The sequence below is a fragment of the Macrobrachium nipponense genome, chromosome 10 (genome assembly GCF_015104395.2).
Source record: "Macrobrachium nipponense isolate FS-2020 chromosome 10, ASM1510439v2, whole genome shotgun sequence".
Classification (NCBI taxonomy): domain Eukaryota; kingdom Metazoa; phylum Arthropoda; class Malacostraca; order Decapoda; family Palaemonidae; genus Macrobrachium; species Macrobrachium nipponense.
The window spans coordinates 88,234,092-88,248,723 of NC_087204.1; the positions used below are offsets into that span (position 1 = coordinate 88,234,092).

The following is a 14,632-nucleotide window of genomic DNA, read 5'->3' on the forward strand; positions in this document are numbered from 1 at the left end:
AAATAAGGTAAGCTAAGTACATTTTTTAGGCATTTCTTTTTCATTAATAGAACACTATAAAACTTTTTGTGAGTTTTTTGATAACATAAATTATTAATGAGGTTCGGGTAGCAGAGATCGTTTCCTATCTTTTTTATGTATTCTATTTCTTGGTCCAGATATTGTGACTCGTGATACGCAAACCGCGTAGGAACATAGAAGAAAAAATTGAAATTTTAATATTAAGATGGTGGCCAGAATAAAAATGTACATATGTTAATTATTTGTGGGTTTTCTATAAATACTGAATTTGCATTGGAAAGATTCTCTATATATTAATACATCTAGGAAAGAGATGACATATGACAATTTGTCCAAAATTGCATTTTTCCTAACTATACAAACCTGAGGTCCTTTTTACAATAGGAAGGTACTAGCGGCAGCTGGATAGGTCGTAAGCTTTCGAACAAGGGGTTCGGTAGTTAACTGCTTGTCCGACAGGCGCGAGCGCGCGACTGGGAGGTAAACAAATCACTTTTGCTTTTGGCCCAAGCAAAACTGCAGAGTGAGGGGTGGCATGAGGTGGGACTATGTGTAAAAGGACCTCAGGTTTGTATAGTTAGGAAAAATGCAATTTTGGACAAATTGTCATTTGTTCCGACACGGCATACAAACCTTCGGTCCTTTTACAATAGGAAGACTCACTTCTTGGTGGGAGGAATCTGAGTCTTTTGTGAACAGACTGGTGTTCGCCCAACCTTAGAATGCCTCCCTGGTCGTAAGAGCGAGGGAGGGATCCAAGCCTCTGTCCGATTGATCGGGGTGTGCACCGCAGGACCAATGGTCAGACCTCTGGACCAAGTACTAAGAGAGAGGGCAAGCGTATCTCTTCGTACCAGCAAACAAGAACAAGTTCCTATTTGCAAGAGGCAACATAAAGTTATGGTTTGTCTCTTGTTGGCATCCACTTCCCCCCCTTGTGTAGGAGGAAGTGGTGGATATTCGCTCCCATCCCTAGTGAAAGGGATAGGATGGGGCTCTGTCGAGTAGCTCACCGGCATCTCGTCCTTATCCAGCAAGGTGATGACCGTATCCCTCTACCCACAGGTAGAGGGGGAGAAAAAGATAGGAAGAGAAGCCAGTCACTCTCTCATTCACTTATCTATTCTTACAGTCACACCAGGACTCGATGCTGTTCAGCCTGCTAGGGTCTGGGTTAGCTACACAACGTGTTGAGCAGCCACCCAGGGTCCCAAGGAAGGAAAACGATCCAAGGACCTGTGGGCAATATCCAAAAGGTAGAAGGAGGTGCCAGTGGTCTGGTTATACCAGACCCCTGCCTTCAGTACCTGCGCCACGGAGAAGTTCTTGTGTAACTCGAGGGAGTGTACTTCTAGGTCATCTTGGTGCTGACGAAGAGTCTTCAACACTCAGCCTGGGATGTCGAGTTTCTTCAGAAAGCGCGGTCGCGCTTTCACAGGACAAAGCAGCATCTCCTTCGCATCGAAGGCGGTGAAGTCCATTAGGGAGGGGATTGTGAAGGACTCTAACCGATCGTCAGGAAACGAAGGGTTGGGTGAGTCTTCGCTACGAAGTCGGTACGAAATCGAGCGTCAAGAATCCCCATCCCCTGGATGCTTGACTTCGCAGGAAAGTCATGCAACATTACCTCAGAGAAAAGAAAGGAATGTCGTATGACCATCCCTCTTCTCGACTTCGTGATGTCCTGTACCCATACTGGTCTATCCGTCTGCAGCGAAGTGTCTCACATTCTCCTATCCCCATGCAGTGAAGTTCTTCTCGGTAGTGGATAGGACACCGACACTCAATGGTGGGTGTCGATGGTATGGGTACTGTGACAAGCGTTAGGACGAAGAAAAGACTGTTATGGAACAACCGAACTAAGTCCACAGCGAAGTTCGTAACTGACTTGGGCGCTCTGACAGCTGCCGACTGACTGCGTTCGGTAGGAGGCAAATTGTCCAAGCACCCGAGCAAGTCACGTGACCTTCGCCTTACAAGGGTTATGCCAAGAGACTAAACAAATAATTTGTTCGTCACCGATGCCAGAAGGCGAGGTGATGATTCTCTTAAGGCATGTGCCCAACAGGCGAAAGTCAATTGCCTTCTAGAGACCGAGGTCCCTGATGGCAAGATATCTCATAGTATAGTTGATTCTCAGCTAAGGAGAAACAACACTGTGTCGTTGAAGACGAAGGTGTACAGAAAAAGCAACCTACGTCTTCACAGCTGAACCGAGAGAAGGATTCTCAAGATTCTGAACCTGTGCTACAAAGACTGAGAACGCTAACCGCTATTCATTGCTGTCCGTGAGGATCGTAGTTGCAATAAAAGCGGAGCGCTTTCAGTAATGAAGACACAGGGAAAATACTGCCTGAAGAACTGCTTCTCATGGGCAGACAAAACATTTGGAAGTAGAGCTGTCAGGTCGGAGAGTAGGCGATGTCTTCTGACACATCTGTTAATTCGGGCGAGCAATGAATAATTGCACACCTACGAATACGATATTTTGAAGACAAACTCAGATGTCTGCAAAAATCATTCGCATTATCGCGGTGCGATGCAGCGGGAGACTAGTACAGACTTCTGTTACCGTGCGGTAAACAGAAAGATGAAAGAGTCCAAGAGATATCTCTGTTGAAAATTCTCGCAATGTCAAAGGCAATGAAAATCGAGCGTCACAGCAGTAGATGGTCCTTCATTATTGCGAGAATCCCCGTTAATCAGAGACCTAAGTCCATGATTGATTGGGCAGAGATACGGTTTGGTAGTCAATCAAACCAGGGGAGAGAGAGACGTAACCGACCGTGCATCTCCGAGACCTAGCTGATACTGAGCTGCTATCAGGCAGTTCAATACGCAGTAGCTCTCCGTGACTCGTCATCCTGAGTTGCCAGGTAATCCATTATTCCACGAAGGAATGCGTTCGGCTAGAACCATCGAGCATAAAGAATACACTCGAGCAATTATATTTAAACGAAACGGATTTCGGTAAATACAAAGCTGATTTGGTGTTGTCATGACAATACCAAGTATCTAAAATCGAAACATAACTGCTGGGAGGTTGCAGGCAACCCCGAGTTGCAGTTCAATTAAGATACAATTCGTCTCGGTCACAAACCGTAGAGTTAACTACGGTATGCGCCTACCCCCCGGACAATTCAACTGTTAAAAGAATCATGTCGCGAGGGTAATATACGTAGTATATTTGTAGGTTCTGTACCACGACCTCCATCCTAAATTCTTTTCCTCTCGAGGAATGAGAATAAGGATTGGAGATCGACCGCCTTCGTTCTCTAGTCAAGAGAGTGAAGGAGAAGTCTTTCCCAAAGGAAAGCTCCGATGGTGAACAGAATACCGAAGACGATAGTTCAAGCCAAACTGGAAGTTCCCGTCCGTTCTTCTCTATTCCAGGTTAATCGCCTACTGTGAGATACTCTTCTTTCAGCAGCAGTCTTCTTCCAAATGCTAGAAATTACAGGAATTCGAGCATAAGCGAGGTTCCCGATTATCGTGTAACAATTATCGGGGATTCTCGCTCACTTTGGACCGTGGTCTCGCCTAAGTGTTTGGAGATCGTAAAAACCTCGAACACTCTGAGTGCGCTAGAAATTCCGTAGAATTCTAAGCACTCTGCGAAACCCCCAAACCCCCACCGAATTCGTCAAACGATATCGGCTGGTGGTCCTCTCAATTCCCGTAGAAATCGAGAAAGGGGCAGGATCCCTCCTCAATGACCGGGGCTTACGTCAGGTAGGACCCGAAGGTCCCCCCGGTAGCGCAGCCCCTAATGTGGGATCTTACAGAGAAATCTCTGTAGGATCCCTCCCCTTTCCCTCGTAGCCGTAAGGAGAGAGGGAATGGGGGAGGAATTGGATACTGGGCTCGCCTTCCCAGCGGAACTAGCAGTTGGAGAAGAAAAGGAGCAGCCATCGCCTTACGGCGATGGCCTCTCAGAGCCTGGGAAAACGTATCGTCAGGAGAAAACGTTTTCCCCGAGGAGGGTTACGAACTCATAATGTAGGTAAGGGTCTGCCGCCACTGTGAACGTCGTCTGGGTGGGGCTGATCGACACCTGACAGGAGAGAGCCGATACCGTCCTCCGACTCATTCCAGTCCTCGTCGAGGTCGAAACCTCTCAGGAGGACCGAGGGGTATTCAAATACGGTGTCGAAGACACGTAGAAATGCATCTGTCGCAGTAGAGGAGGTGAAGTAGCTTGTTCGACCGGCCAGAACTGAGAGAGCCTTCTTGTCCGGAGACGAGAGACTACCTGGTTCAACACAGTCGGCAAGCTCCGATCACGGCAGACCCACCGTCGATTTGGGTTCCCTCTCGGGCCCCAAAACGACTCGATCCGAGACGTGGCTCTGCTGGTGGGAGCGGCATCCTTCCCCGAGGTCGTTGTGCTGACGATTCAGCGCCATACCTCGCAAAGTTCCTCTGGATCTCGGAAGTCACAGCATCTTTTGCAGAGTAGGACCGTTAAGCCCTTCGAACAAGAGCATATTCCGAGAACCTTCCTCCTAAGAAGGGGGAACAGCGACAGCCCTCTCGGTCTTCTCCATCCACTTTGCGCATACGTCCTGGCCGGTTCCAAGAACCGTGCCTGGCACGTAGGGCGTCGTGGTGGGATCAGAGGGGCGCACCCCTCACGATCACTCCTCAATACCTCGCTTCCTCCCGGTGTAACCCGAGGTGGTTGAAGGTACGGGAGAGGCAGACCTGACGCTCCCTCCTCGCTCGCTGGCAGAACCAGCAGGCTTGGAGGGCTGCAGGCGATCGTCAACCCGCGGTGGCGATCGAGCTGCAGGCCTGGTCGAACCGTCTCGCTGCGGAGAACGCTGGACTGAGCACAGCGGCCCCGATCTCGAGTGTCAGAAGAGCTGGTGCTGGTTGCCGTATCCGATCGCTCTCTGTGAGAGCGACGGTCAGGCGACCTGCAGGGCTCCCACTGTCACAGTGAGACCGGTGCTTGTCCATCACGGCACGTCACGTCGCTGGTTCCAGCCGAGGCTGGCACCGGCGAACGGGGGGACCTCTTCCCAGCCTCAGTCCGTGGCCGGTCGTGGACCGTCACGTCCCCAGGTAGCCAGCTGGTCGCCGCGAGAGCGAGAGCTGATCTGGTGAGAGTCGCGTGAGCGGCTGTCACCAGTCTTCCGCCCGTGCCGTGAACCTGACGCTGAGCGGGCCCAGAGGTCTGGTTCCTTGGCTGCATGGTCGCTGGTAGGCGACCGTACACTCGGTACCTCCCGCGAACGAGAGGCCGAGACGACCCTGATGCCAGTGGCAGAACCACTGACACCAGGCGAGGAAGTAACCGGTGTTAGCCGGTACCCCTCTGGTCCCCGTAGTCTTCGAGACGGGCCCCGCTCCCGAAGGAGCAGGAGGACCAGCGGAAGGAACCCTCCCGTCCCACCGAGGTGAGACGGGTCCCACCCGAGAAGCTCACGAGGGAGACTTCTTAGGAGGGAGGAGGCAACCTTCTTCTTCCTCGGCTGTGAAGCCTTAGAAGTCGAAGGGGAAGAGGCGGCAGCCGACGACGATGAAGAAGATGAAGATGAAGACGACGACGACGACACCTTCCTCCTCTTCTTCGTCAGCTTCCTCAGGACAGACGTAAGATCTGCTATCCAGGGCGGAGCCGGGGCTGCTGTAGCCGAAGCCACAGGGCCCGGACGCACCTGTACAGACAGACCAAAGTCTGGGGTTAGTACCTACCACAAACAGGGACGACGTCAGCAGGTATGGGCATCTCAGGAACAGCAGGCACAGCCAGCACAGCATCGGTAGGACAGCCAGCGCAGCAACGGCAGGGACAGCCAGCGCAGCAAAGGCAGGGACAGCCAGCGCAGCAACTGCATGGACAGTCAGCCAGAATCGGCAGGTACGGCAGGCAGCACCGGAAACACAGGAAGTGGCCAGCAGCAGCCAGCAACATCCTGGTACCGGCGGCAGGTCCAGGGGCGAGCTCTACGGCAGCGGAAGTGTGGTCGCGGCAGCGCGGCAACACGAGCGGAAGCGGCAGGCGGCCACGCTCTCGGTACAGCGGCGAACGGCACTCACAGCGGGCTGTAGGCAAGACTGTTACCACGTGAGGCGAGTACACCAGGTGAGGAGGGACGTCGTCACCTGGAGCGTGGTCACCAATCCATGGGTGACCGCAGTAGGCCCAGACATAGAACCGCAGCCCTGGACACTAGCACGCCCTGCAAATGGAAGGACGCCATACCTCACCAAGGTCCACCCTCGTGGCAGTAGCACCTGCGGAAATAACAGTAGTAGTGATTAGTGGGGGGGAAGTCCCTCGCGCGGGGGGGTGAGCCCCACACCGAACGAGTGGAAGACCCGAATACAATTGTACATCGGGCACCGAGAGCCCTCCCCCGCGCTCGACGGATCGGGCGAGGAGAAGACCCCGATAACCTCCCCCCCGAAGGGGAAGGGCCATCTGTGGGAAGCTGAGCGCGGGGGGGGGGGGGGGGGGGGGGGGGGGATTCTCGTTCCCCACCCCCGCACAGCACCCATGTACCCAACAATAAAATAATAAGAGCCCGAGAGCAATCGTGCCCTCGTCCCGAATGCAAGGGCATAAGGATCAATTCCCTGACTGAGCGGAACTTGAACCAAATAAATATTGATGCAATCAATAATAAAAGGAATGAAAATGAAAAAGAATCTTGCATTACGATTCACTTCACAATGAATAGGGCTCGGATCGAGCGCATTTGCGCCCTCGGTACCGAGCGCAAGGGGTAAAAGGATCCATTCCCGATTATGAACGGAAACCTTGATCCATAATGAATTGATGCAATCAAAATATATATGAAAATGAAAAAGAATACTGCGCTTGCGATTTCACTTCATACAAAATAAAAAGGGGAAGGATCAATTCCCGGGAAATAGCGGAAACATTGATCCAAGTAAATAATGCAATCTCAATAAAATATGAAAATGAAAAAGAACTGTACTTGCGATTTCACTTCATTCAAATAAAAAGGGGAAAGGATCAATTTCCGGGTAAGAGCGGAAACTGATCCAAAATGAGTATTGCTACCAATCAAAATAAATTATGAAAATGAAAAAGAATACTGTACTTGCGATTCCACTTCCATACAGAATAAGTTTTCGTGCCGAGCGCATTCGCTCGGCAACGAGCATAAAGGTCAAAAAAATATAAATGAAAAGGGCAATTAATTACGATTTTCATTACACTTTCCAACCAAAATATAAGCTCGGAGCGAGCGCTCTCCCGCCCTCGGCCAAGAGCATACAATACGAGGATCATTTCTGGGAAAAATGAATTCCCGCACTTACGCCCTTCAGTCCCGGCACTCGGGTAATCGGAGGGCGTGGAGAAACCAAGATCCTTTAATTCACAATTGAATTCAATGGAAATAAATATGAATGATTGTACTTACAATTCAGTTTTCACTAGATAAATAGAAAAAGAAAAACACACAACCATGCGAAAGCAACGACGATGAAGCGGGTGCAGGAGAGCGATGATACACGTCTACACTCCAGCAGGCCGAAAGCAAAAGTGATTTGTTTTACCTCCCAGTCGCGCGCGGCGCGCCCCTGTCGACAAGCAGTTAACTACCCGAACCCCTTGTTCGAAAGCTTATGACCATTCCAGCTGCCGCTAGCACCTTCCATATTGTAAAAGGACCGAAGGTTTTTGTATGCCGTGTCGGAACAATGTTATTTTCTATTTCAACAGTGAATTTTTATGGATGGCACTAAATTATTCAATTTAGACAGTAAATCATTTACATTGATACCAACAAGTAAGACTACTAAGATATCATCGACATGTCGGCACCATTTTAAGGGGACAAGTGTGATATTTGGGAGGTGTTGTCTCTCAAAAAATTCCATATATAAGTTTGAAAGAAGTGATGATAGAGGGTTACCCATGGCCATACCAAATATTTTGTTGGTAATATTCTCCATTAAAAATAAATCTGCAATCACAAATACATAACTTAATCAAGGAAAATTATGTGACTAACGGACATAGGCAATTCATGCAGTGACTAACGGACATAGGCAATTCATGCAGTACAAGTTCATTACTTAAATATTCTAGCACGGAGTCAATAGGGACTTTGTAAACAAAGAACATACATCAAAACTGACAAAGATATTGCTAGGGTTTAGAACAATATTTATTCAATTTTTCCTCAAGATCAAGAGAATTCCGGATGTGTGAATTAGATACAGTTCCTAGTAGACGATAACAATTTAGTATACATACGTATATACATACATATATATATATATATATATATATATATATATATATATATATATATATATATATATATATATGTATGATATATATATATATATAGTATATATATATTTATTTATATCACCAAACATTTTCACATTAAAGTCTCAAAACATATTCGACTCTAATACGTATAAAGAAAATTTACGAATGACCGATTACTCATAAAGACACATTATTAAAATTATCAGGAATGAAAGTAATCACAAAAGAAAATTTACGAATAACCGATAACTCAAAAAGAAATCATTACAATAATTATCAGGAATGAAAGTAATCACAATCAGTAACGGATCCATACCTCTAATTGAACGAGTGGCCTGTGTCCAGTCTAAATGACTCGAGTGGCCTGGGCTCCGTCTAAATGACTCGAGTGGCCTCCTGCCCTGTGCTCCCAGTGTGCCAAGCAAGCTCGAGGCTATTGGGTAAAAGTGAAATGTTCACAATTGCGTAACTCCAGGATATACCTCCGTACGCCTAGGCCATGTAAGCCTTCTCTCCCAAAGCCGCCCCCCCCTGGCTAAACATTAATATCATTCTCTCCTTAATACTTTCAGTCTCTGCAAAGGAAAGTGATGAGTGTCGCAAGCAAGGTAAACAAAACAAAATGTATTGGTCTAATGCAAATGTTTGGCCTAAAAGAATGTCTTAACATTTACAAATTACAGTACTTTAAGGTAACTGTATTTACCTGCAACTTGTGACTGATAGCCTACGGCTGGTAAACAAAATCCCAAAAGCCAGGTATAACCTAAGGAAATTATGCAACCTTCACAAATTACTTCTATAAGGTAATTATAACCCGACAACTTGCATATAGCCTAATCCCAGTAAGTAAATAAATGCGAAACAAAGGTTCTAAGATACAAATTAAGAATACAAAAGCTTGGTCCAAAGGAATGATGTAAAATCATGCTTACTTAAGGCAATTATTACAGACGACTTGCTCATGGCATAAGCCCGTAAGTAAAACATACAGTAAGTCCTCGGGTTACGCTGGTCTCGACTTACGATGTTTCGTGGTTACGACGCGCCCCCATAAAAATATAAAAAAATAATATTTTGCGTCGTTCCGTCTTACGCGGTTTAGCGTCGTAAGCAACGTAAACAAACGCGAAACTAGTTCCAGGCGCACGGCGGAAGAATCGCTTTGTGGGGGGAGAGGACGGCGTCGCTTCGCTACGCTCATTCCTCGCCCATACGCCATTTTGGTTGTTTACACTGCCTCTCTCTCCCTCGTGTTGTATCGTTTTTGTAACTTTTTTGCTCTTTGTTATGGCTCCCAAGCGCAAGGCGGACTCTTCTGATGGGTAGTGCATCGAAGAAAAGAAGGCCATCACCATGGAAATTAAAGTGGACATTATAAAGCGATCTGAGAAGGGAGAAACGCCAACAAACATTGGCCGCTCGTTTGGCCTTAGCCGTTCGACCGTTGCCTACCATTATCAAAGATAAAGAGCGCATCGTTGAACATGTGAAAGGATCTGCTCCTATGAAAGCGACAGTGATAACTAAGCAGCGTAGTGGTCTAATATTGAAATGGAAAGGTTATTGGTGCTTTGGTTGGAAGACCAAAATCAACGGCGTATCCCAGTCAGCCTTATGGTGATTCAGGAGAAGGCGAAAAGATTGTTTGAAGCGTTGAAAAAGAAAAGGGGGAGGGGAGGGAAGTGAAAGTGAAGAGTTTGTGGCTAGTAGGGGTTGGTTTATGCGATTTAAGGCTCGGGCCAATTACCATAACCTTAAATTGCAGGTGAAGCTGCTAGTGTGATGAGAAAGCAGCGAGTGAATTTCCTAAAGCGTTGTCTGAGATAATTAAGGAGGGGGGTTATTCTGCTCAGCAAGTGTTTAACGTAGACGAGACAGGTTTGTTTTGGAAACGTATGCCTAACCGCACTTACATCGCCAAGGAGGAGAAGTCAGCACACGGTCATAAAGCCAGCAAGGAGAGGCTAACTTTACTTCTTGGGCGGGGGTAATGCGCTGGCGACTTCAAACTGAAGCCTTGTTGGTGTATCAGGCTGAAAATCCAAGGGCACTCAAGGGCATTTGGAAGGGTCAACTACCAGTAATTTGGAAGTCCCAACAAGAAGGCATGGGTGACACTTGCAGTGTTTGAGGACTGGTTCGTAAACCATTTTGTTCCAAGTGTGGAGCGGTATTGCGCCTCCAAGGGTATCCCCTTTAAGGTGTTGCTAGTGCTGGACAATGCCCCTGGACACCCTGCCCAGCTGGGAGACTTCAACCCTAATGTCAAGGTGGTTTACCTTCCACCTAATACCACGGCCCTTTTACAGCCTATGGACCAAGGAGTGATTGCTTCGTTCAAGGCCTACTACCTACGAAGGACAATTGCTATGGCTTTACAGGCAACTGAAACCAAGAAGGACTTGACTCTGAAGGACTTTTGGAAATCCTACAACATCCTTGATGCTGTAAAGAACATTGCTAATTCCTGGGAGGAGGTTAAGCAAACAAACATGAATGGTGTCTGGAAGAAAATTTTGTCCTCAATTTGTGAATGATTTCCATGGGTTTGAGGACACAGTTCAGCTAGTTGTCAAGAACGTTGTTGCCTGAGTAAGGAAATCAATTTGGAGATGGAGGTTGATGATGTTACAGAGCTGCTGGAGTCTCATGGCGAGGAGTTATCTGCTGAGGACCTGATACAACTGGAGAAGCAGATAATGAGAGGAAGAAGAAGAAGCACCCACCCCAGAGCCTAAGGCTTTCACAAGGCAGGACTTGATAAGAGGTTTGCAGAGTTGCAGCAAGCGTTGTCAAACTTTTGAGGCTCAGGATCCCAACTTGGACAGGTTCACTAGGGTTTTCCAGAGGCGTCATGGATTTGATGCGTGTTACAAGGAGATCTTGGGATGAAAAAGAGGTCGCTCTCTTTTCAGACTAACCTGGAGCAGTATTTTAGAAGGTAAGAGGCCTGCAGAAGATCCTGTACCCTCTACCTCAGCTGCCTCTGCTAATCCAGCACCTTCTGAATGTTCTGCTAACCCAGACTCACCTGCCCCAGTATCTCCAGCACCTTCTGTAGGTTCTGCCTCACCTAAAGACTCACCTGCCCCAACAATCTCCAGTAGTATGTTCTGCCTCACCTCAAGAATCACCTGCCTCAGCATCTCCAGTACTAGTATTTCTGCCTCACCTCAAGAATCATCTGCTCAGCATCTCCAGCAACTTCTGGAGGTTCTTTTCTCTTCACTAACCTCCCCCAGTCTCTCCAGCACCGCAGCTTCCTCTCAGTGTGCAAGCCAATCAAACTAATAAGGTAAGGAATTGTTTCTTCTCGTTGTTATTGATAGGTATTTACATTAATCATGTGGTATTTTTCAATGTTCCGACTTACGCTGAAAATCGTGTTACGATGCATCGTAAGAACGGATCAACGTCGTAACTCGAGGACCCCCTGTATATGCAAAAGTATTAGGCCTAATTGAATGAAGTTACATTCAAGGACTATTCCCGGAGAATAAAAATATCCGGCTTGATAATCTGAATTAAATGAACAAAGGACAAGACTACTCCTGCTTGAAGGCTACAAATGCGTTCCAGTGGTTGTAACACTACAGAATCTGGCAATATAACCGGAAAATAAGGACACGCTGCTGTAAGCACTCAATGTTTAGTCAAGTGCAGCAGGAAACAGAATGAAGAGCTTTGCTAAGTTGTTCCTAGTACGTATTGCCGTTGGGGACGGCACTCTAAAATCTACACTGAACACTGAAGCACTAACTGAGTAATTTTATTCAGGCTGCCATACATTGAAAAACTATAACTATATAATTACTGGGTAAGCCCCATATACAAAACAACAAAATAAAGATACCACTGGAAAATCAGGATCAACAGCTAGTCAGCAACACCTCACAAACACATCTTCATCAGAAGACAACCGAAATAAAAAAGTGGAGTGTTACATCCACACCTACCAGATGGTAGTTACTGCCTAACCACCTTGTTCTAGAATTTAACGGCCGTATTCCAGCCTACACTGAAAATAATTCCTAATGTAAAGGACCGAGGGTTTGTATATCATGTAGAAACAACCATAAACTTCTAATAACTTACCTGTAAAAGACTTGTTGTATACATGTGACAATATGACAAAGCACACAAAAGGTATTGCTAGACGAGTAGGGAATAACCACATCCCACAAACATTATACAAGATTGAAAATGGATTTATTATTCCTTGGGATACTGTATAAAAGATGATGCACCAAGCCATAGGTCCAATTAATTGAAACAGTAGACAGCATGACAAAACTCGTACACTGCGCCAGCGCAGCACCTGAAATCAACGGAAATGCATGGTCAAATTCCACAATGAAAGGCTTAGGATTATGTAAATCAAGATTAAACTTTATCATATAACCAAGACCTTTAACTTTTGAAATACTCTACTATTACTAATATCTCCTTCATTAAAATGTACAATATCCTCTCTAATTTGATTATTATTTCACATTTACAAAATATTGGTTGCCACTATTTTTGAAGATGAGCTAATATAATGATGCTACTTCATTAACACATTTCAACAGAAATGAAAACTATCATAACTTACAATTCCAATGTCCAGTGACATAAAAACTTAACTTGGAAAAAAGCTACACACTTATTGGCTTGAAAAATGTTATTCAAAGATTGCAAACTGCCAGTTACTAGTTCTGATAACTGCAACTACATGACTTCAACTGTATGAGAGAGATGATAAAGAATTAGTAGTCCAAAGCTATTTGCAATGTAGGCCAATGAAACTTGCTGTTCATACACATATAAGGTACTTTTAATATCTTTCTGTTATGAAATAATTGTGTATATTTTTTCAACCAATAAAGACTTCATTGATTCATTTGCCTAAAATCCCAATGTTTTTAAACTTCAGCCACTTTCTGCTACAGTTTCCTGAGTTTAACAATGACAGCCTTGTGTGAATAAGTGTTTGATGGTGATCTAGAGGAAGTAACTATCCATCTGAAAGTTCTGTAATCCCTTCCACTGATAATGTCTCTTTATTACCATTATCTAGAAAGAACAAAACCTATTTACATGGAACAAGGCTGCAGGAGCTATAACTTGAAATTCAAGCTTCCAAAGAATACTGCGGCTCATTTGAAAGAAATTACGGAAAGAAGAGATCAGTTTTAAAACACGAAGAAAAAGACAAATGTAAAAAAAACCTGCCAGAAAGAGTTAATTATGCTACCAGGATTAGGTATGGGACAAGAGGAAAATGGTGTCTTCTAACTGAATGTGTGGGTAATTCTACCGATGAGCTCTTTATCGAGATATTGTTTCATAAAATTATTTTACTGAATATCGAAAAGGATGTGATTAATGCAGGCCATGTGATATAGTGAGAGAAATTTACCAAGATAACTTGAGATCTTTTCCACTTTTTATCTTTTTACATTAATTCTGAGGGGCTGGTACTAAATGCGGGCCCCTGCGGAGTTTTTCTGTAGAATTACCTGATGTGTGTACTGATAAGTGGGAGCTATGATCTGGTGTGTAAGATGAGGATAAGTTGAAGTTTTAACTTTCATGATTAAAGCTGCTCGAAGTCAAGTAGGGACCAATGTTGTATCAATATACTGGCAACTGTTACAGAAAAACTCAATACTTTGGTAAATTTCACATTATATAAACCGTTACAATTTTTGGAATTCGAAGATATAATTTTCCTATGGCATAATGTGTGCCTTGAACATTCCTGACATTTGTTTAATTAGCAAATGACCTATCCCATCCCATCTAACCTAACATAAGGAACGAGGTCCTTACCATATTGCATGGGAGCAGATGCATAGTAGGAAGACTGATAGGTGCGAGAAATCCGACCATGAAAACAGTCCAACCTAACCTTTCTTAAAATTCCGTGTCCTGACCAGATCTTATCTTTCTACTAACTAGGCTTGGGGTGCTGTGCCCTCACCTAGCTAGGGGGATTTAACCACTTGGACGCTCCCAAGTAATGCTGACTAGCCAGAACTTACCCTCCTAAATGACACTGACCAAACTAGTACTTACCTACCTCCCTAACCTGCCTTAAAGTGCCATGCACTTACCTGGCCAAGGGACCTAGCCCCCACCCCAAAGAATAACATTTAACATTGAGTACTGGGTGGTTTAGTACACATGACTAACTTTCATTCTATAGAAGTTTTGACTAGGAGGCAAAATTATCAATGCCTAGGCCCTGTCTCCCTACTCAACATAATACCCTACTGCATAACATGATATTGTTATGATACAATAAACGTTTTGTTCATACTTACCTGGCAGATATATATATAGCTGTATTTTCTGAAGTCCGAC

At 45.5% G+C, this 14,632-nt stretch overlaps 1 protein-coding gene across 1 annotated transcript in view; it reads right to left on the reverse strand.

Annotated features, from left to right (window-relative positions):
• The window catches only part of LOC135223745 (nucleoporin NDC1-like), a gene marked incomplete at its 5' end in the record, with an annotated part of 92,777 nt that extends 80,175 nt beyond the window's left edge, over nucleotides 1–12,602 (reverse strand). Inside the window, 1 exon segment of the mRNA XM_064262499.1 lies at nucleotides 12,380–12,602. Coding sequence (XP_064118569.1) covers nucleotides 12,380–12,602 — 223 coding nt within the window.
• Nucleotides 12,603–14,632: the final 2,030 nt, after the last annotated feature.